This window comes from Conger conger, chromosome 3 (assembly GCF_963514075.1).
Source record: "Conger conger chromosome 3, fConCon1.1, whole genome shotgun sequence".
Lineage (NCBI taxonomy): Eukaryota > Metazoa > Chordata > Actinopteri > Anguilliformes > Congridae > Conger > Conger conger.
Genome location: NC_083762.1, coordinates 51,612,712 through 51,634,626, shown reverse-complemented (window position 1 = coordinate 51,634,626; position 21,915 = coordinate 51,612,712). Strand labels below are relative to the sequence as shown.

Here is a 21,915-nt window from a genome sequence, read left to right as displayed (position 1 = left end):
ACTGTAGGAACCCATCGTAGACCGTTAGCTAGATAGTTCACATTATGAATTTGTGTAACTATCAAAACATTGCCACTAAACCGTGATTTACGTTACAATGGGAAATAAAGACATTGGTCAATTCAGTAACGAGAGCAGTCGGTGCACCTTCTTTAACTCTGATTCTGACGACTATCGATGTGTAAGTACAAAATGAGAAAGTTGCCTAGCTATCATACCTAGCCTATCCTAGCTTAACTAACGTTAGCTAAATCAGCTAGTTTACCTGCCAGTTAGCTTAGCTAACGTTAGCTGAGTAGCTGGAGCAACTTCATTCTCAATGAGCAATGATTTTATTAAAGCGGCTAGCTATTTAGATTGATAACTAACCAGCTCCGTTGACAGTATTTGGCCAGTTTTGTTCATTAGATAACTACTAAGCTGTAAGCTTTGAAAATATCTTATGCTAACTTTACTTAAAATATAGCTAGCCTATGTTATTGCGGTAAGGTGACGAACCATGAACATATTTAGCTTGCAGTTTGCTAGCTATCCACAATGGTCACTGCGTTAGTCCGATTTTACTGGCTGGCTAGCTAGTTCCTGTTTTTGGATTTGGCTACTTTATGTTGCTTGTTTCAATTTCTCGTTAAACAGATAGCTATGTAGCTAAGCTGTGGATTTGCTGTAACTACTTCTTGTGGAGTATCAGCAGGCACAAAAATAGTTTTCGTATTTAGAGCAGCTAGTCGTATCATTGCATTTTAAAATGTGAAAATATATTTAATCAGTTTTCGCTTGTTCTGTCTGATGTATGTTTTTTCTCAAGGGGTATCAGCTCGGTAAAACCGCATCCATTTGAAGTTATCCGCTTGAACAGCGTTTTACTTAACTTCCTATGGGGGAAGAATACATTTATTTTGTTGTTGACCATTTTAGGAAGATTCACATAGAGTGCCTCCATTTACAGCATACTCATTCGAGAAAACTGAACCATTCATTGTTTATTTTCTGTAATATGAACCATTTTACCAGCATGAGTATTCCTCTACTGATAAGACTAAAATAAACACTGATGCCCCCTTCATACGTTTGTCATTGTGACGACTAGTATCTGACATGGCCTGCCATTGTCATTGAATAGCCCTAATGTACATTTTCCCCATGTCTTGCACCCTGAAAGGGAAATAAACAGATAACCCTGCTGCTTATCATATAAGTACCTGGGCTGCACTTTTCCCACTTACTTTAAAACATAAACATGCTGCGACTTGAAAGCTTACTATTGTTAACAATAGTTAGGCAGGAGCAAAATAGTTCTAGTCTTGGCTAGGCTATTATTGCTTGTGATTTCACAGTACAGGTTAACATACACAGGTTAACTATTTATAGTGATGTAAAAAAGAAAGTATACCCTCTTTCAGTTGTAGGATTTTACGTATTAGGATATAACCCATAATCTAGTCCTCACCAAGTCTGAACAGTAGCTAAATCTAACCCTCTTGTGATGGATAACAGATTTTACTTTGTCATTGTGGGCGGCATGACTCAGGCAGTAAGAGCAGTCGTCTGGCAGTCGGAGGGTTGCCGGTTCGATCCCCCGCCCGGGCTGTGTCGAAGTGTCCCTGAGCAAGACACCTATCCCCCAAATGCTCCTGACGAGCTGGTCGGTGCCTTGCACGGCAGCCAATCGCCGTCGACGTGTGAGTGTGTGCATGAATGGGTGTATGAGAAGCATCAATTGTACAGCGCTTTGGATAAAGGCGCTATATAAATGCCAACCATTTACCATTTACCATTAATTCAACTAAAAATAAACCATCGCGCAGAAGCCTTCTGTGAAACAGTAAGCACACCCCATGTTTCATTCACTTGTAGAATCCCCTTTAGCAGCAGTAACCTGAAGTAGCCTAATCATGTTCAGTCCCTTACATAGCAGGGGAGTAATTCTGAGCCCCAGTTTCCTTTCAAAACTGTTTCAGCTCATTAATATTTAAAGGGAATTAGTTTATGCACGGCTCTCTTAGGGTCCAATCACCATGCTTAATTGTACTGCTATATTCTCTGCTATAAGTGGCAGAGTCATGAAGTCTAGCCTAACATTTATCATGTTGACAGAGGCCTGTAGAACCCTGGATGTAGCCTAGCTTTGGGGATCTTTGCAATTTCTTGGAGTATTATACAGTCTGATCTTGGGGTGAATTTGCTGAGACACTCAGTTAGATTGGCAACTTTCTTGAATGTTGTCCATTTGTAAATGTGTCTTTCTCACAGTGAATGTTGGAGGTTTTTTTGCTTGGAAATGGCTTTAAAGGGTTAAACCCTGCCCAGACTGATGAGCAACAGACCATCAGAAATATATTTCATCCTTAAACATTCTGCTTTTATATAGCCTATACGCAGCAGCCTATGGTTTAATAATAATAAGACTAATATTAATAATAATAGTATACATAGATATACTACTAATAGCAGGCTATTAATGGCCAACTAAAATGTACACATAGCTTCTTCAAGGGCAGGAGTAAACCAGCACCTGTACTATTAATTCTGCTGCTGTAGCCTATCCACTTAAAAGGTTTGACACATTGTGTATTCAGAGATGCTGTTCTGCATACCACTGCTGTAATGTGTGGTTATTTGTGTTACTATCACCTGTCAGCTTTGACCAGTCTGGCCCATCCCTTCTGACCTCTCTCATTAATAAGGTGTTTTTTGTTTTTCGTACCATTCTCTGCAAACTCTAGGGACTGTTGTCCCTGGAGATCAGCAGTTTCTGTGATATTCAAACCCTGTCTGGAACCAAGATTCATTCCATGGTCAAAGTCAGTTAGATCACATTTCTTCCCCATTCTGACATTTGTTCTGTTGACCATTTCTGCATGCTTTTATGCATTTAGTTGCTGCCACATGATTGACTGATGAAATATTTGCAACCAGCTGATGTACTGGTCTACCTAATAAAGTGCTCAGTGAGTGTAAATGTATTGTGGATAAGGCAGGAACAGAACATTGTTAAGCGATGTACTTAGGCTAGTTTAACCATGTTCATTCTAACTAAAGAAAAAAAGGAATCCCCGTATGTGCCTTGTAGACTGTGGGGAATTCAGCATCTTATTACAAAAAACAGAGACATTAAAGAGGGGCAAGGTGTGAAGTGTGTAGTTTCTAAACCAGGTGAGTTTCACATCGCTGTTTTATCATGCAAATGTTCAGGGGCATAATTACATGGAAACAAAATTGAGTTGACTTGAATATAAGGCAATACAAATCTTCACACAAACATTTTCTCCCGCAAAAGCAGTTAATTTTATCTCCTTAAAAATGTGGTGGAAATGGATTCTGTGAAATGCCTAGAATATGAATCAAATGTGATTCAGATTATGTATCCTTTTTAGGAATTGTGGCTACCATATACTACTGTTCAAAAGTTTGGGGGTCACCTTTTTTTTCTGATTTAATTTATTTATTAATTTTCTCTGTTTGTAATCATTTAGGGTGAGTGCACTTTCATTAAGTGTATTTTAAAAAATATATCTTTTGGTTTCACCAGCGCTTTTGTAGCATTGCAGCACTTTTTATATGTAGTCCCCCATTTCAATGTTTGAGACAAATTAACATGATGTCAAATAGATATCCAATAGATATCCTTTGTATGCCATTACTTCCTGTGACCCATCAACAAGCATCAGAGTGTGGATATCTTGTTTTCAGGTTGTCCTACAGGCGATACTAAAACTCTTTGCATTTGAATAGATCTCAATTGAGTTGAACAGGAAAATTTGTCAGGAGAAACAATTATTGTAGTATCTACTGCATATCTGACAACAGCATGATGACTTGAGGCTCATTTGATACCTTGGACCCTTGATGACTTAAAGCCATTCAGCCAACAAATGTGTTCCATACTGTACCAGCTTAATTTACAACTGAATCTAGTCCCACTCCCAAATTCCCATTGAGATCCATTCAATTGCAAAGAGTTTTAGTATAGGTTGTAGGACAACCTGAGAACAAGATACCCAGACTCTGATGATTTTGATAGGTCACAGTCAAAGGATATGCAACCAAATTCAAGACATGACTCTTCTATCCACCCTTTGGAATCTCAAATCTTGAGTTAGCAGTAAGGGCGTACCTTTTCATACATGGCAGTTATTTTTTGTAAACATAAGATAACAGCCCCAAAATTTGTGTGTGTAAAATTTGTGTGTGAGTGACATGATGATAGATTTATCTACTTTTAGAATTTGTTGAGGACCAGATAACGGTTGCGTTCTGATATGTAAAGCCATAAAATTTATTTCACATCAACAACGTCTTTTCAAATGTAGAGAGTGGGTTTATGGGTTTGTGGTGATGCCACACTCAGAAGAACCTTGCATTGTTACCAACCTGTGAGCAAATGTGGCAACAATTTCTGTCCATCTGTGCTGGTTGATTTGTGCAAGTTTTTAGGTTCTTCTGCTTCCAGGCTTTCTTTTCATTTTGCTGGCTTAAAACCTCCGTCATCAGTTTTAACTAGTGAGAAATGTACCCTGCGCATCTAGCTTGACAGGTTAAATGTGTACTTTAGATTTCAAAACTGGAGATAAAAGATGAGGTGCCACACCTGATTAGTTTCAGTTGCATTGCCAATGTGTGACCCTGAGGGCTGTTTCTGTCGAGCAGGGGAGTCAAGCTCCAGACCTGGAGGGCTGCAGCGTTTGCTGGTCTTTGGTGCGTTTCAGCACAAGTGATTCATTTAAGTCATCGATTGGCTAAAGAGTCCACTCACCTTATTCTCAAGGCCTTAATTGGCTGCTCATTGAAAATTTCAGATACCTGCAGATGGTGGTGGTTTTCCAAGGCTGGAGTTTGACGCCACTCCAGTAGAGACATATCATGCTATTATCACATACACTTACTTAGTATTTGTAAAACCCCCACATCAGTGCATTCATCTGTATGGTGCCCCCGTTGGTTCAGGAAATTAACGTGGAATCCCATTAAACTGAAGAAACCAAAAAAATAAACGGGATGCACATTGTTACATCCTGGAAACAACCACTCAGCAAAACACAAAGCACACACGGTTAAGCTGTGAAAATTGACACCTGTAAAACACACAAGACACTATTAAACTATACAACACACACTGTTAAACTCCTTGACAACACCCACTCAGGAAATACGTAAAATGCACATCGTCACTCTGATCACAGATATTCAATCAATGACACACTGAAGGATGTTGACAATGGTGATTGTTAGTGGATGTCAAACTGGATGTGTTATTCTGACCTAGACACAGATATTACTTCAGCCAATCTGTCAGAGATGAGTTCGCCTTTTACGCTTTCCCTGATGCAGGTGGTTTTGAGAAGGCAGATTTATGCATTAGTGCCAAGGTTATTATGACCCAGCTTTGCTGACAGTATTAGTTTCCAGGAAGAGGTGATAGAACTTAGATTCCCAACTTGGCTGATGCAAGAGCTTGCAGTTCTAGTAACTTAATATGGAAGATGTCTTTGCATTGCATGTCGATGAACTACAAAAACTGCATTCCTATCCACCTTGTCTCCACAGATTATTTTTGCAAAACAAAACCGAGTTCTCAGTTGACGTTCATGCTTAATTAAAGGCTAAACTTTCTAAAGATCCATGTTTATGAATGAAGTGCATTAATACTGTAAGTTGTTAGTTTTTTGTGCATTTTTGACAGTGATGAAAATCCCTTCAGATATTTTGCAATGTTTGCAATATTCTTTAAAAAAAGTGTTTTGCTAACGGATTCCTATTTTCTGTAATTAATAATATGTGTTTACGCCGACAGATGGTAATTCTCACAGTGAAACGAGCTACAGCTACCTTTTCTTTAATAGGATGGTGAGTATGACCTTTGGGGTTATTGTATTGCATACTGTTAAAATGATATCTTCTTGTGCTCCCAGTATGTCAGCCTCATATTTATTTAAAAGACATTGAGTGTAGGGCTGTTCCTAAAAATGGCTTAGGAGCATATTTCCTTACCATGTATTGGAATTGGAGAATATAATATGTTTACTCGTAATTAAATGGCAATGCCATAAACATTTTTCACAGGTTTACAGAATTGTCAATGCACAGTTTGTAATCTGTTGTGTTGATTGGCCTTTGGTCATGTTTATGTACACCTAATGGGACTCGGTGGGTATGTGGTTCTACTGGTTGTGTTTGCCTGGCATGTTGCTAATACAATTCCTAACTATACTCAGTGAGTGTGTATGTCTAGTCAAATACAGTCCCCTCCAAAAGTATTAGAACAGCAAGGCCAATTGCTTTGTTTTTGCAATACACTGAATACATTTCAGTTGGTGTTTATTTCAAGGGGGGTTTCCCTACAATCTCCTCTTCAGGAGATGAAATGCATGCTCAGTTGGATTAAGGTCTGGTGATTGACTTGGCCAGTCTAAAACCTTCCACAGGATAATCTTGGTCTAATCAGTCCATAAGACTTTGTTCCACAACTTTTTTAGCTCATCTCTGTACTGTACTGCGAAATTGTAATCTCGCCTTTCGATTCTTACTACTGATGAGTGGTTTGCATCTTGTGGCATAGCCTCTATATTGCTGCTCTCTAAGTGTTCTTTGAACAGTTGATGGAGATACCTTCACCCCTGCCCTGTGGAGATTGTTTGTGATGTCACTGACTGATGTTTTGTGTTTTTTCATCACAGCTCTCACAGTGATTCTGTCATCAACTGCTGTTGTTTTCCTTGGTCGACCTGTTCAATGTCTGTTGCCAGCGGTTTCTTTCTTTTTCAGGACATTCCATGTTGCTGTACAAGCTATCCTCAATGCTTGTGCAGTGCTCCCCAATGACTTTTTTCTTTCGCTTGCTTTTCTCCCAAAAACAGCTCTCTGGTCTTCATGTTAGTTTATCTTTTCTCACACAAATGCAGTCTTCACAGGCAAAGGCTAAAACCGAGATTAGACATTCAGAACTATCTATTGTTTAACCAATCAATGTAACAGGACCTGGGCAACAAGAAACTCAGTCAGTCACATGTTCCAATACTTTTGCTCACCTAAAACTGGGTGGTCGGCTACAAAAGGTGATATGTTGTTTAACGAATCTAGATAAAAATGTCAGCAAATAAAAGCTGAAATTTTGACCTGTCATCTCATGTACCTTTTGACCTCAAACTCAATTGTTTTCAGTGTATTGCAAAAACAAAGGAATTGACCTTGCCGTTCTTATACTTGGAGGGGACTGTACATGTACACACACAATTATTATGTATGTTATGTTTTAGTGCTCAGTGAGTATAAATACATTCATGGGTCTGGGCCAATCAAACCCATGAATTCCAGGAGATTGCACCACAGCACCACTTTTTTATTTTCCTGTTTGTAGACAATTATGATGTAAAATTCCTGAAAGTGGGTGCTTCTTATACCATTTCCTTTTGCTGGTAGAGCCACTTTGTGCTGGGTGTCGCAATGAAAAATACGTTGTGACGCGAAATGTGATTTTTAGAGGTCCATGTGTCTACTTTTGTTTTATAAAATATTAAGTAGTTTTACATTTAGGAATTTAGCAGACTTAGTTTGTGTACGTTTTTTAAATAGGCATATGCTGTATGTGTACTCAGGTCTGTGATTCCTTTTTTATATCCCCTTGTTTAAAAATGTATGCAACATTCTTAAACAAGAGGTTATGCCTCAATGTGTTTATCAGGTTCTTTTGCAATAATTTAATCTCTGAATTGTTTCTCTGTTAAATCTAAAAACAAAGTTTTGTTGTCATGGAATGAAACCCTACTGCTTTACATGGAAGCTACATTTTGAGTACAAGTATAGGCGTTGGGTATATTTTTCATGGATTATAATTATAATTAACGGCACAATTGTCTTTCTCAAGACGACCGTATACAGTATATTAATGTCCATAGTAGGAAATTACAGCCAAAGACAAAGACTTTTTCTGTTATATGATGTGGCTTTGCTGGAACTCATCTCAGGGAGCTTCTAACCCTGCAGATGTTGTGAAGCAAACACACTTCTCTGGTAAACACTGTTATTTACAGCATCTCGAAGCGTCTGACAAGGTTATGCGGGATTGTTTCCTGTAACTCGTACTTGAGTCGGGCCGTATTATGTGGAAATGTGCCGCAAATGAACTGGCTTAATCTGTGCTCGGATCAATGGGTAGAGTAATGGCGCCGGGTCTGAGACTGACGGGATAAGTCATCTTAAGGAGATGCTATCAGATGACTCGTGCTGCAGAAGGCAAATGTGCAACTTTTCCTTTAAACCTTAGAGGGGGATCCTTTCTGTATGATTCTCAAGTGTTTGCTTTCTCTTTGTCTGGAAAGTGGTTTTGACCATTTTTTTCTCTTTTTCTCCTTTTCAGCATTGTCATGTTGTTTGTGATCTGGCTCCTGCGCCGATATCACTCCCTGGCTCAGGTAAGATTTTGTGTGTGTGTGTGTGTGTGTGTGTGTGTGCGGGCACATGCGTGCATTGCGTACCAGTGTATGTGTGTGTTTGTGTGTATGTGTACAGTGCTTGTTATCTCAATATCAGTCCTCCAGTGCAGTTGACGGCAAACCGGATATGTAATGTATGTCAATGAGACAGCAATGGAAAGTTCATTCACCAGAATTTAATACCACACACTGCAATCTCTGACGGAACCCAGCAGCTCAGTTTTCCCAAGCGTTTACCATAATTCTGTAGCGGAGGGACAAACCAGATGTTGTATTTTAGAAGCAACATAAAATTAACATGCACTTTTGTCATCTCTCCTATCTATTTACCAGCGCAGGTTACGTTAAATTATAATGACACCTGTCCTTCCCCTTTTATGCTTGGATAGTACCAAACCCTTTTTCTAAATAATACAACTAACCCACCAAGTCACCATAGCACTGTTTAAATTACATTTCTGCCTTGCTCTGTAGAAACAGCTGTAGAATCACCTGGTCTGCAATAACACACCGTATTACTGTCATCCCGTCATAGTGGTGTTGTTGTGGGGTAGACGGGGTTGGGCGGCTAGTTGGGGTGGGGGGGTGTGTGGCCAGGCTACAGTCCTGGCAGTCAGGGAGTAACAGTTACAGCAGGGTCCACAGCCTCTCCTTATCCGTGCACATGAGGTGCTGACACTAATCGCTGGGCCTGTCAGGCTGTTATCCCTGTACATCTGGAGGTGGCCTGACCTTGGGCCCGGTCCAGCAATGAAGAGAATGTAATGTGACAATGGGTCCCTGGGCCCGGAGAAAGAGTGGTGTCACGTCCTCTGACCAAACCCTGTCCGCGCACCTGCTTTGAAATCTGTCATTAGTGGTGCGCTATTCTTGTTAGCATAGCTGTTTCTCTCTAAACCCCCCCCCCCCCCTTTATCTGTGATGAGGTTTGACGCTGGTACCAAGGCCAGAAGACTTGTGTGACAAATATGGACACAATTTCAACCAAAGTGAAAAGGTTTTCCCAGTTAGGCTGCTAATTGACTCCATGTCTGCCTGTAATCGCATTAGCCGCTTTTTTGTTGTTTCAAGTTTTAATTACAGAATACTCTTGTTACGGTTATTCCCTAATGGCCACTTCCCTTTTTGGCCTATATTTTCCTCTTTGTTATTTAGGAACAGTCCCCTCCAAAAGTATTGGAACAGCGAAGCCAAATCCTTTGTTTTTGCAATAAACTGAATGAATTTGTGCTTGAGATAAAAAGATGAACTCGAAACAAGAGTTCAGAATTTCAGCTTTAATTTCCTGGCATTTACACCTAGATGTGTTAAACTACTCAGGACATAGCACCTTTGGAATCAGACCATCCAATTTTAAGGTGAGCAAAAGGAACAGAGAGTATTAAAGTAAATTAACGTAAAAATAACACTTAATATTTGGTAACTTATTCCTTGCTTGCAATAACTGCATCAAGCCTGCAGCCCATGGACATCACCACACCGTTGCATTCTTCTTTTGTGATGTTTCTCCAGGCTTTTACTGCAGCCTCTTCAGGAGGTGAAATGCATGCTCAGTTGCATTCTAGTCTGGTGATTGACTTGGCCAGTCTAGAACCTTCTACTTGTTCCCCCTAATGAAATCCTTTGTTGTGTTGGCAGTGTGTTTTTGGTCATTATCTTGCTGCATGATGAAGTTCCTCCCAATTAGTTTGGATGCATTTCTCTATAAGTTCGCAGACAGAATGTTTTTATAGAACTTCTGAATTCATCCTGCTGCTACCATCATGAGTAGCCCATCATAGCCCACTCCCGAAGCAGCCATGCAAGCCCAAGTCATGACACTTCCTCCACCGTGTTTCACAGATGAGCGTGTATGTTTCGGATCATGAGCCCTTCTTTCCCCACACTTTGGCCTTTCCATCACTTTGGGAGACCTTTTGTGGCTCATCTCAGTACTTCTTTGCAACTTGTAATCTCGCCTTCCAATTCTTACTACTGATGAGTGGTTTTCATCTTGTGGTATAGCCTCTATATTGCTGCTCTCCTTCCAGTTTATGCCATTCGCCTCACTTCAACCTCAAGCCATATTTTGCTAAGTTACACTGCCCGGTCCACCCTGTAGCCTAGTCATGGGTTTCACTGGGGGATAATTGCTACGCCAGGACTATGGTCAGTTTGTTATTGGTAACTATTTAAGAATTCTCTTGCAAACCACTACTAGTGTGCTACAACTCTCCTCAAGTGTATAATTACACAGCACCTGATTTTTTAAATGGCTTCTTACCTGGTAAATACTAATATCAGAACCTTTTTGTTTTTGGGTACACATTTTGAAGTTCCATGCTACACAACGGCGGCACTTTAATCATAATGGATTCTTTCCTGAAGCTGATCAGTAGATATTATTAAAGGGAAGCACATTCGATTCTCTTTTAATGTGCTGAAAATGCTTCCAGATTATATGTGTTAATAGATTACTTGTTTTTGTCGTTGTTAGCAAATGAGCTCGAAGGTTGCTGGTTCATAATCCAGAATGCACTGGTTTAATATTTGGCAGCTGTGTAAAAGGGAAACATGCGAAACCACAGAACGTGTAAGGTGCCCTAGGTAATTGCCCTTGTGTGATTGATAATAGGTTGTCATCCGTCAGCTGCATTATCTGTACCTGGATGCGTCAAACAAAGAAAACAAAAATGCAGAGTGCTATGGTACATAGCATTATATACTGACTACTGCTATTGATGGTGACACGGATAACTGTATTGTCTCTGTTCTTTGTGTATACCCTAATGCACTCTGTAAGACACACTGAATTACAGTGCCCAGTGCTAAATATCTAAATGTAATGTAATGGGTCCTGTCTGCTGCTGCCGTAGGAAAATACTGGGATTACAACCCTAGGTGTTCAGGCTGTGGTCATGAGGGTGTTCAGGCTGCGGTCATGAGGGTGTTCAGGCTGCGGTCATGTGGGTGTTCAGGCTGTGGTCATGAGGGTGTTCAGGCTGTGGTCATGAGGGTGTTCAGGCTGTGGTCATGTGGGTTCTGTGGTCATGAGGGTATTCAGACTGCAGTCATGAGGGTGTTCAGGCTGTGGTCCTGAGGGTGTTCAGGCTGTGGTCATGAGGGTGTTCAGGCTGTGGTCATGAGGGTGTTCAGGCTGTGGTCATGTGGGTTCTGTGGTCATGAGGGTGTTCAGACTGCAGTCATGAGGGTGTTCAGGCTGTGGTGCTGAGGGTGTTCAGACTGCGGTCATGAGGGTGTTCAGGCTGCGGTCGTGAGGGTGTTCAGGCTGCGGTCGTGATGATTTTCTGGCTGGGGTCATGAAGATATTCAGCTTGTGGTTGTGAGTCTGTGGCGAGACACTAAAAGGTTTAGGGCTGCTTCTCGTCTGGCAGTCCACCGCAGATAAATAAAATACCCTGATCATGTTCAGGACATAAAAACGGCCGGCTTGCTTTCATTGCCCTCTCCCTCAGCCTCCCCCCTCTCTCAGTGGCGTGCTCGGCTTTGCTCGAGCAGTGTTTTTCTTCCTAAAAATGGGTTGATTTACAAGAGAATAGGAGCTAGGTGGGTAGTGAGGGAATGTGTGTGTGTGTGTGTGTGTGTGAGAGAGAGAGAGAGAGAGAGAGGGTGAGGGAGGAGGGAAGAGAGGGAGGGAGTTGTAATTGCTGCTCTGTGGAGGCGTGAGGGAACACTTTGAAATCTCATCCCCGGCACAGCCAGCGCTCTGGCCCCGGTTGTCGGGCAGAGCAGGGCGCATTAAACACTGAGTCCGCGCTCTCCCAGAATGCGGAGCAGCACTTAGTCTCGGGGCGGGGGCGGCGGGAGGCGTGGAGACGTGGCCGGGTGAGAAACGACAGCGCTCCTCAGCTCCCTCACTGTCCCCTTGCTGCCAGGCAGTCAAGAGTAGCGCTGCCCTGCTCTCACACAGGTGTGGGGTGATGAACAGCCTGTCCCTCAGACTGACACACGCACACACACGCATGCACGCACACACACAGCCCCAATTACACACACGCACACACCCATACACACATGCACAGCCACAATTACACACACGCACACACACGCAGACACACACGCACACACACACGCAGACACACATACAGACACACGCATCCACACACAGAGCCCCAATTCTACACACATGCACAGCCACAATTACACACACGCACACATGCACACACCCATACACACACACACACAGCCAAAATTACACACACACACACATGCACAGCCAAAATTACACACTCACACACACACACACACACACACACACGGACACGGACATATACACACACACACACAACACACACACACATGCACAGCCAAAATTACACACTCACACACACACACACACACACACACACACGGACACGGACATATACACACACACACACAACACACACACACAGCTCCAGTTTCACATGAACACACATACACAGCCCCACTGCCACATACCCATACACACAACCACAGAATAAGGGCCAGATGTCCGAATCCTTTTGCAATGATTTTCAGGCTCACATATGACACATTCTGCCCAGGAAATATGCGTTGTATGCATCAAACTGGCGCACGGGGCAGTATGCGTGTGATCTAGGCGAGTCATCGCTTCTGTCCTTAATGCATATGCATTTATCGGCGGCTCATACAAATAAAGGGCGGTGATATTGATATTGATTGATTGGCTGATTATGTATTGAATTGTGCCTGAAGCAGGTGTAAAGAGAGGTGCAAGACCTAGGCTTATGAAAATATGCACTGAAATATACTTTGCAACCAGAATCACACTATTTCACACAATATCCCAGAGCAACACATGATTGCAGCCAAGCAATAATTAATGCTGGGTGTTTGTCACAGAAAATATTTATAAAAGAATGTATTAAATTAATCAATATCTCATGCAGAGCAATTGAAAGTGACTGAAATAACATGCTCAACCGTAGTGACAGTAACTGAAGTAAAAAAAAAAAAAAAATCTTGTGTTGCCGCTTGTAAAAAAAAAAAAAAAAAAAGATATGTATATGACTAGACTAAATGCAATGATTTGCTGCTTTTGTCCATCGCGGAAATAGTGTTTGTTTTGATTAGCTATCCTCCAAAACAATCGCGGAAAAGAAACGGGGAATTAATGGGACTGCCAAAAAAGAGAAAATCACCTGCGACTTCTGTGACAAACACCCAGCCATACAAATAATTTACGCTTCTGGGAGAAATAAAAGATATATTGGAACCTCCCAAACATTTGCATTCTATCTTGGTCATAGTCAAGCTCATTGCATTGTTACATCTCGCATTTAATTCAAACAACACTAGCCGCCACGACTGGGATATGTACACATTTAGTCCTGCACTGGATATGCTTTTACGTGGCAGCCGATACATGGATATCGCCACACGCAGTTAAGATATTCAAGATATTCACTGAACACGTGTTTTGACTGCGCTGCTTAAGATCTTTCTCTTTCTCCCATTCGTCCCATTGCGTAATGAGCTGTAGTCTTCGTAAATAAGACGTTAATTTCAGCCGCGACCGCACCAACAAACTCTCATCAAGCCGCATTTTGCGCTGCGAGCTTCATGTACGTAAATCTGGCAATGAGACACTTTTCCCTTTACGAAATCCCACGTGTGTTAGCTGTAAATCATAATTTGCTCTTGTTTGAAAGGTAATTATGCTAATATTGTAGATGGATGTGTTCTGATGCCCACGTAAAGCGTTTGTGTTTTTTTAACAGCGCAGTGATCTGCACTGGGCGGTCCGCTGCCGGCTTCCTCACAGCTAACTCCGGCTTGTCTTCCGTCTGAGGCAGACCTTGACAATGCCCACCCAAGCAGCAAGAACACACACACAGCTGTATCCACTGGTGTCTGGGCTTCATTTTCTGCCTAATTAGCTTTTAATTAACCCTTTACCTCCGGAAGTGTGAGAGAATTCTCTCTAGTGTCCCTTCACACAGAAACTCTGTGTCAACACACACACACACACACACACACACACACTGTGCACTGGTGCCTGCTAATTCTTTAGACTGTATGACGCCAGAGCTAGTCAAATTCAGAGTTTTAGTTCGGTCTTTAGTTAGGTCTGTTCCCGCAGTGTAATCTCAAAGCACTCAGTCATCAGTAATGACTCAAGGTCACTTCCTTTGGTCTCACTTCCTGTTATTTCAGTGGAGCATTTTGTTTGGTAAACCCATAAGTTGGGTCCGCATAAAAAAGGGAAAATAGAATCCATTACAACATAATAGCGAAAATCTATGATTCAAGTTGCCAGTATAGTAGTTTTAGTCATTTCATGGTCACATTTTAGGTCTGTCTGACATGTCTCTTCTACTTCTAGAGCTGTTTAAAAACTTGATGTTGAAATTATAGTGAAGATTTGCGTGATCCTGCGTGAACTTCAGATTTGTACATTTTGGTGCATGGTCACAGTGCAGGAACATTCCAGAAATGTCATTCCTCGGTGTATTCGACCATGCCAAAGAAAGTACAAAAGACAAAAACTTCCTGTTGATTTTTTTTTTTTTTTTTTAAACAATGTCAGTTGGAGTCAATCCAAGATGAGTCATTCCAAAAATGTCCTACCATACATACCAGTAGTTCTGGCTCTTGTAACAGAAGTGAGCACTTTAAAAGAAATGGGTTGTCTTGATCATCATGACAACTTCAAAGAGCCAGATCAGAAAGAATTGTATGTGAGTCTATGAAACGTTTCTCAGTGCTCAGCAGCAGAAATTCATGTTTCCTACAGCATGCTCGAAAATCTGTGTGGTTCATGCAAAAGAGATTTTATTTGGTAGGAGGGCACGATTGTGTTGTATTAATGACCATTTTTGTGTAATTGTAATTCAGAGGAAGGCTGGCTGAACGAACATCATTGTGGGGGAAAGTGTGAGCAGTGCTGTCACAGAGCGGCGACTCTGAGATTTGTGTGGTCATCTGGATGCGCACAATTAACCGTTTAGCGCAGCGAGCAACCGTTTGTCACGCGAACAATGTATGTTTTTTATTTATTCCTTTTAATCAGTGCCTTCCTTTCCTCACTTCTCTTGGACAAGTGCATTTTTTCTCTTAATTAAAACCAGCCTGTTTTTTTCCTGGCAGCCAGCACTGCTGTACAAGGCTGCCGGTGTAGCAGCAATGCGGAGACTTGTTATGTGGCCCACGCTGCAGTCGGTGCGCTAGGGGTCTCCAGTGCACAGTTCACCATGGAGACGGTATCCTTCTGTAAGCCACAGTGAGGCTGCACGTTTTGCAGACCTGGGTGAAATACGTAATCGTTTTGGATACAGATAATTTTTATATGCTTTACTGAATTTGTGTTGTTTTGGACTCTATAAAATACTCTTAAATCTAAACCCCGCCTTCTGGTCCTCCTGGACTGACCAGGCAAGCAGAGAAAAGTATTTGAATCCAAATGACCCAGGTCTGACATCCTGCACACCTGCCCTGTCCTGAGAGGGTGCCATGTGGTCTTACCCATCTCTTCCTCTCTCTGCTCGGAGTAGATGGGAGGGGACAGGCCCGGTGAATTGTAGGAACCCTGAGCATTTACAAGCGTTCACATGCTCACACTATGCCCTCAAGCCCATTTCCGACTTAAAGCATTCTATCGTCATTCTTCCTCTTTCCCTGCTATGCCACTTAACCTAATGTTATACAGTGCAGCCCGTAAGTATTTGGACAGTGGTTCAGTTTCTGTTCCATTGGCTCTGTACCCCAGCACATTTGAAATGAAGCAAAAAAAATTTGAGGTTATTTACATCCATTTTGGGTGGTCCGTGTAGTCCCTGTATCCCTTTTTATACGCAGTCCCTCCATTCAGCTCGGCTTCAATTCACAGAGTAAAACCTCGACCCCTTTCAAAACTGGAACATGGCCTGAAGTAAAAACAGCTGTTCCTAGTTTTACTCTGCTAACTCGGTAATCCTGCTTCGTGATATACCTCCCTGGTCTGTGCCAGCTTGCCAATAGGAGGGAAGGTGCTTATTGGTTTATCGGCTCCCCGCGCCATGCACTCGCTTGGACATTTCTCTCTCTGCATTTGTGTGAATACTAGCCTCTGCTTGGGCGTCTGTGTGTAACTGCATCCCTGTTTGTGAGTCTGCATACTGTATGTGTGTACCTCTGTGTGTGTGTAATTGGGGATCTTTGTGCTTGTCTGTCTATCCGTTGTGGCGCCCCGTGGGGAGAGAGAGGCAGAGAGAGCAAGAGTAGTTCCTCAACTGGTATTTTTAATGAGGTTCTGGTGTGCCTTCAGGGCACTTTTACAACGTCCCAAACAATAAACTTCCTTTCTCAGAAAAAACAAAAAAAAAGTCACCGGCCAAAAAATTAGGTTTCCCGGTCCGTCGGTGGTTCTGGGTGGTCCGTGCCGGCCGCGCCTTTTGGTAGGGCCTCCGAAGACCCGCTTCCACCGTGGTGTCGTTATTTGCTTTCCCGTGGCTGTTTCCTCCTCACTGGGCTTCGCCTCCGTTTCCCTCCGTACTCAGCCCCGCTCTGTGGTTGCGCCTCGTCTTTTGTATGGCTCCTCTCTCTCTCGGAGTCGGTCCGGCTGCGCCTGTCCAATGAGAAGGGTTAATTGTCTCTTCCTCACATTCCCCACGCGTCTTTCCCCGTGTCGCTGGCCATGGTTCTGACTCTCCTCGCCGGCTCTCTCTCCGGTGCGGCTCTGTTAGATACGACCTGGGGAAATACACGTGGTTAATAACTTTTCCTAGCAGAAGCCGCCGGCGCACGGGCCGTTCCACTCCAGTGGTGTACCGATTTCCGATCGGGCCACCACACCGTGTTCATGTAAATGTGCATCCACTTTAATTTATATCCGTGTGGTCTGCTTCTGTTTTGTCATATCAGTCTTTTAGCTGTAATTAATGCTATATTTGTTCACTCAGGAATAATCTTTTTGGATCTAGAGTGCCCTTCAACAGTCTGTTAATGGTAGAGTGAAGTTTGTTGTTTTTTCTGTGTATATATATATATATATATATATATAAGTCTTTGGAATATGGATTTGAGGTCAGAAGATGTCTATGAACAGTAGAGCTTTTATTTTGTGATATTTACATGCATACGTTTTCTCATTTTACAGAAACAAACGAGTCCCCCCGATAATAAATTAAATATTTATGAATAAAATATTCAGTGATTTTATTTGCCTTCCTTTGTTAATGAGTGTGGTATTTGAAAGAAGAGGCAATGCATTGAAACTGTATTGTCTGTGTGTAAACCAGCCTTTGAAATGTTTGCGATCTTTAATATCACTTTTTTCTCATACGGCAATCCAACTTTCTAGACTCGACCTGCATGTCCCTGCTGGCAGCACTGGAGCAATAGAAGGTTCTGCTCATGAGAGAAGGAAGGCGAGTCCTGCGTGGCTCCTTAAAATGGCCGCCACATTGGAATGGCTGTTCCTGCAGCCCCGAAGGGTTACTCTGATAAGCGCAACGCCCTCGAGGAGCCAGGGGTTATGTCCCACCGCGACCCTTCGACGCACCTTTCGAGTGGAGGTGTTAAGGAGGGGCCACCTCTCCTACAGCCCCCCCTTCACCCCCATCCAATCGGTCACATCATCAGATGTTTATCACGCCTGTCCGTTCTTAAGCAGCGTCCGCAGGAGCCCGACCGGGAGCGTATTTTAATTAAAGCCGGGGCGAAGAAGCGCCTGTAATTAAGCAGTTAGGAGACCCCGGCTCCTGCGGTTATCGATCGCTTTATAAAGCTTTGATAATGTGCCGTTTTGATCTGCCCCCCCCCCCCTCCCTTCGGCCCGCACCATTTATCAGCCCCGGCGTTCGGTCTCGGCAGCGGCGAGAGACCCGCCGTGAATCAAACCCCTAATCAATCCCGGCCGGGGCCGTCTTTTCCCCGGGGCGGGCCGGAGGTGTTGAGTAATGATCATCCCTGGCCGTCCGTCTGCGCTCTATCCAGGCTGATTGCCCTGACAGAAGTGGGTAATTCAATTAGCGCCGACCTACAGGGAGGGTGGGGGGGGGTTCGGGGGGGCTGGATGCGTTACCGAGGCACCACCAGCGGCGTTACCGTCGTGTTTGCCCGCCGGCCCCCTCCAGCCCGCGGACGGACGGTCGAGGTGCAGTCCACCCGAGGAGGAGCCGGTGTGAGAACGCGACACACTCCCGGTGCAGTGAAGGTGATTTGCGAAACGGTGGCGGGCTGCCGACTGGCACGGCCGACAGGTGATCCCGAGCGTGGGACGGGCGCGGGACGGCTCTCAGCCAAGCCATTCCGGTTCTCCCTGAATGTGTGGAGCGGTGCCGAGACGCAAATGGGGCTGGTGGCTCTTCCAGAGCCCTGTCTGTCGTTTGGCCCTTAAAGCCGTCTCAGCTGCCAGCGTGAAGCCCCTTCGTCGGCTCTGACTGGCTTTCTCTCCGCTCTCTCCGGCGAGGCTGTGCTGTCTTCCCCCTTCAGCCCACGGGCCTCCTGTTCCTCCTGCCTGAACTACCGCTAGCAGGAACTCCATCAACTGTGAGCAAAAAGCAACATGGCAGGATAGGTCACCTAGCCGTGCTTCCAATGCCACGTGGCAGTCAATAAAAAAACTGAAATATATCCTCAGGGCTCCAGCTGTGAAAGATTATTTTTATTTCTTTTGAAATTTCTAGATTGTTCCTGGAAAGGGAATAGAGATCAATGGTGTTTTCTTGTGAGGGGATTTCAGAAATTTTGTTCACGATCTGATTCAAACTGGGACATGAAAGAGATTTTTTTGTTTGTTTCAAGCCATGGAAATGTCCTCCGGTTTCTTATCAAGATATTTGAGTGAGCCGGACAGACGCTTTTGAAAACAGTTTACGCCGTCAGTTGTGAGACACGATGAAAACAGCCTTTTCTGTGGCACGAGCTCGTGACGCTCCGCAGGGTGTTCCGCCCACCAATCAACACCGTCGACGTTTTCGCGTCTCGCAAAACAACGCAATATCTCACGGGAACGGAATTCGCCACTCCAGAGGATTCTCCGGAATTGCAAATCCTCGTGCAACAGAAGAAAAAAACTAAACCAAAAAAAACCCACTGTACACATGTTGGCCGTGGGCTTTGTACTGTTTTTGAATAAACAGTTCAGCACTTCTACGCCTGTCCTGAAACATAATAGAATAGAACGGGAAACTTTGTTGTATATTAAATTGACTTAAAATGGAAAAATTTCATTCAGGCCCTCTGGCTCACGGAGTAAACTAATAGAAAACAAACAAACGGATAGCGCAGACCTATTGATTGTATACCGTATGGTGTGTTTGCAGCACATAAACCTTATGTAAATCTGTCCCATGTGTGAGCGTGATAATGAGCAGACGGTTGCGTTGATCGTCGTCACCCTTTCTTGAGGAACGTTATATCGCGAGCGAGCGCCGTCTCTTCAGGGGAATGCCGCGAATCCAGACAGCCCTGCCAGGTTTCCTTTCCGGCTGCTTTTCGTTGCGACCCAACATGATTAATACGTTCCGTTAAAAAACGAAAGTGGAATACGAAGTGGCACAGAGCTCTTTACAGCTCGCTCTCCTCGCTAATGAACGCGGGGACGCGGGGATGTGAAGAGAGGAGCGGAGAAAGTCAGACACGAGAGGAGTCTCAGTTAGAGCCTCGGTCCTCACTTGGAGAGTGTTTCCCTCTCTTCTGTTAGAACGGCTGATTTCACTGTGAGTGGCTTTCCTGTTTGAGGATACGAGTGTGTGTCTCACTCCTGTTAAAGGAATCCTGGGTCGCTTTCTCTCTTGTTTGTGTGTGCACGCGCATTTATTTGTGTATGTGCATGTAGTCTTCTCTCTTTTGGCGCAACACGCACACAGACATTCGGGGACACACATATACAAACACACACATACACACTCTTCACTCTCTCTTCCAGGGAGACCTCATTCATTCATGCATGTCTACCTGGGGGTGTCCAGTTGGTGATTACACAGGGCCACCTGAAACAAGCATCCACCTGTAGCTCTCCCTTTGAAAACCCCCAATCCTGTTTGTCTGGCTTTTGTAATTAGCCCAGGCACATGTCAGTCAGCGGGTTCAGAAGGTGATGTTACCTGCGTCTTCCTGATCAATATCTCGCAGAGTGACCTACTTCTGAACCACAGGCACATCATGCCCCTCACCTTTACCTGATAACGATCGTTAAAAAATGCTTCCGGTTCGGTGACCAGAGAGATTAAATACCTCACTCCATCTGCAGGCCCTCATAAATGTATATGAATCTGTAAATAAATGATGCGTCCTGTTTCACTATTTACCAGCATGTTTATTTAATGCCGTTTCAGCAGGGCAGTGTCACAGCAAACGGCTGGGTTCATTCTGTTATGGCAGGATATCTATTTTAAGAAATAGAAGAGGGTGCCCCTTCTCGAACGCAGAGCAAATAGTTTTGACCCGATACGCCAGCACGGTCACCTGAGCGGCGCTTCGGTTTTATAATATGTTTTCACATGCAAATGAAAGGGCCTGTTTCAGGTGGAGAGGAGAGAGAGCTCTCAGCGGCATAGCGTACATAGCAACCGTTTACGGAGGTACGCAGTCCAAATTCTCTGGTATGTCCTGTTTGTTTATATGGAATCGCTTTATGAGGACAATGTGTGGCAAACTGGCGTAACTGTCTGGCATAACCCACATTGATGGCTTTCATTCTATTTATTTTCTGCTTGTGGTGATCACCTTTTTTCACTGTGATGACTCATTCCATTAACTGATCTAGCTAATAATATTAGCATAATATTAGCTAGCTAAGTAGTACCCTACTTGCATTACGTTAACAGTTGTAGGTAGCAAAGTAGAGTTAACATTGTTCATCTAGATAACGTTAGCTTGCTAGTGGGCACATGGTAACATTAGCTAGCAGCCACTGAACACTAGCAGTCATTGAAACGAATTAAATTACGGCAGTTATTACAGTGAGTGTGCAGTGTGGACGAAGCAATGAACTGTTATGACAGTTGCGTTATGCATGCTTCCAGCGCTCACAGTGACATGAATCCAGGCAAATCGCCTGCGTTTAAAACTGCGTGCCGCGGCTTGGTCTGATGCTGGTGTGAAATCTGCTTTAATTAAATTCCTGGCTGTGCTCTTCGGGCATATTCTCAGTATCCTCAAATAGTAAAGCCCAGTAATGCTTCATACTGTCAGATATCCTGTAACCACACAAGCCAGCTGTATTGGATGGCATTAAGGCCTCGGAAAGTGCCTCGGTGTAGGAATGCCGATCTAGGAGCAGGATTCCCCTGTCCATATCCTAATTTTACCCATTATGAACTAAATGTCCAAACTGATTCCAGATCAGCACGCTTGAATGCAGGTCCAGATAAGCATCATTTCATGATGTGTGGAGTCAAAGCCCAGTGCTGAGGCCCGTCTCTGCATTTGTTGTCAGAGAGCGAACGAGAGCCAGAGAGAGAGACTAGAGATCGCTGGGCCTCCTGCCGTCTCTTCTGTCCTGCTGCAGCCGCAGCGGAGACGTGGTGTGAAAGAGTGTGCGTGTGTGTGTGTG

The 21,915-nt window shown here is 43.6% G+C and overlaps 1 protein-coding gene across 1 annotated transcript in view; it reads left to right on the top strand.

Moving 5' to 3' along the window:
- si:dkey-100n23.5 overlaps nucleotides 1-21,915 on the top strand; it is a 175,613-nt gene continuing 153,698 nt past the window's right edge. Inside the window, exons 1-3 of the mRNA XM_061234735.1 lie at nucleotides 1-181; nucleotides 5,795-5,847; nucleotides 8,357-8,411. Of these exons, the coding sequence (XP_061090719.1) occupies nucleotides 98-181; nucleotides 5,795-5,847; nucleotides 8,357-8,411 (192 nt within the window). The 5' untranslated portion in view covers nucleotides 1-97. The remainder of the gene's footprint in view (nucleotides 182-5,794; nucleotides 5,848-8,356; nucleotides 8,412-21,915) is intronic.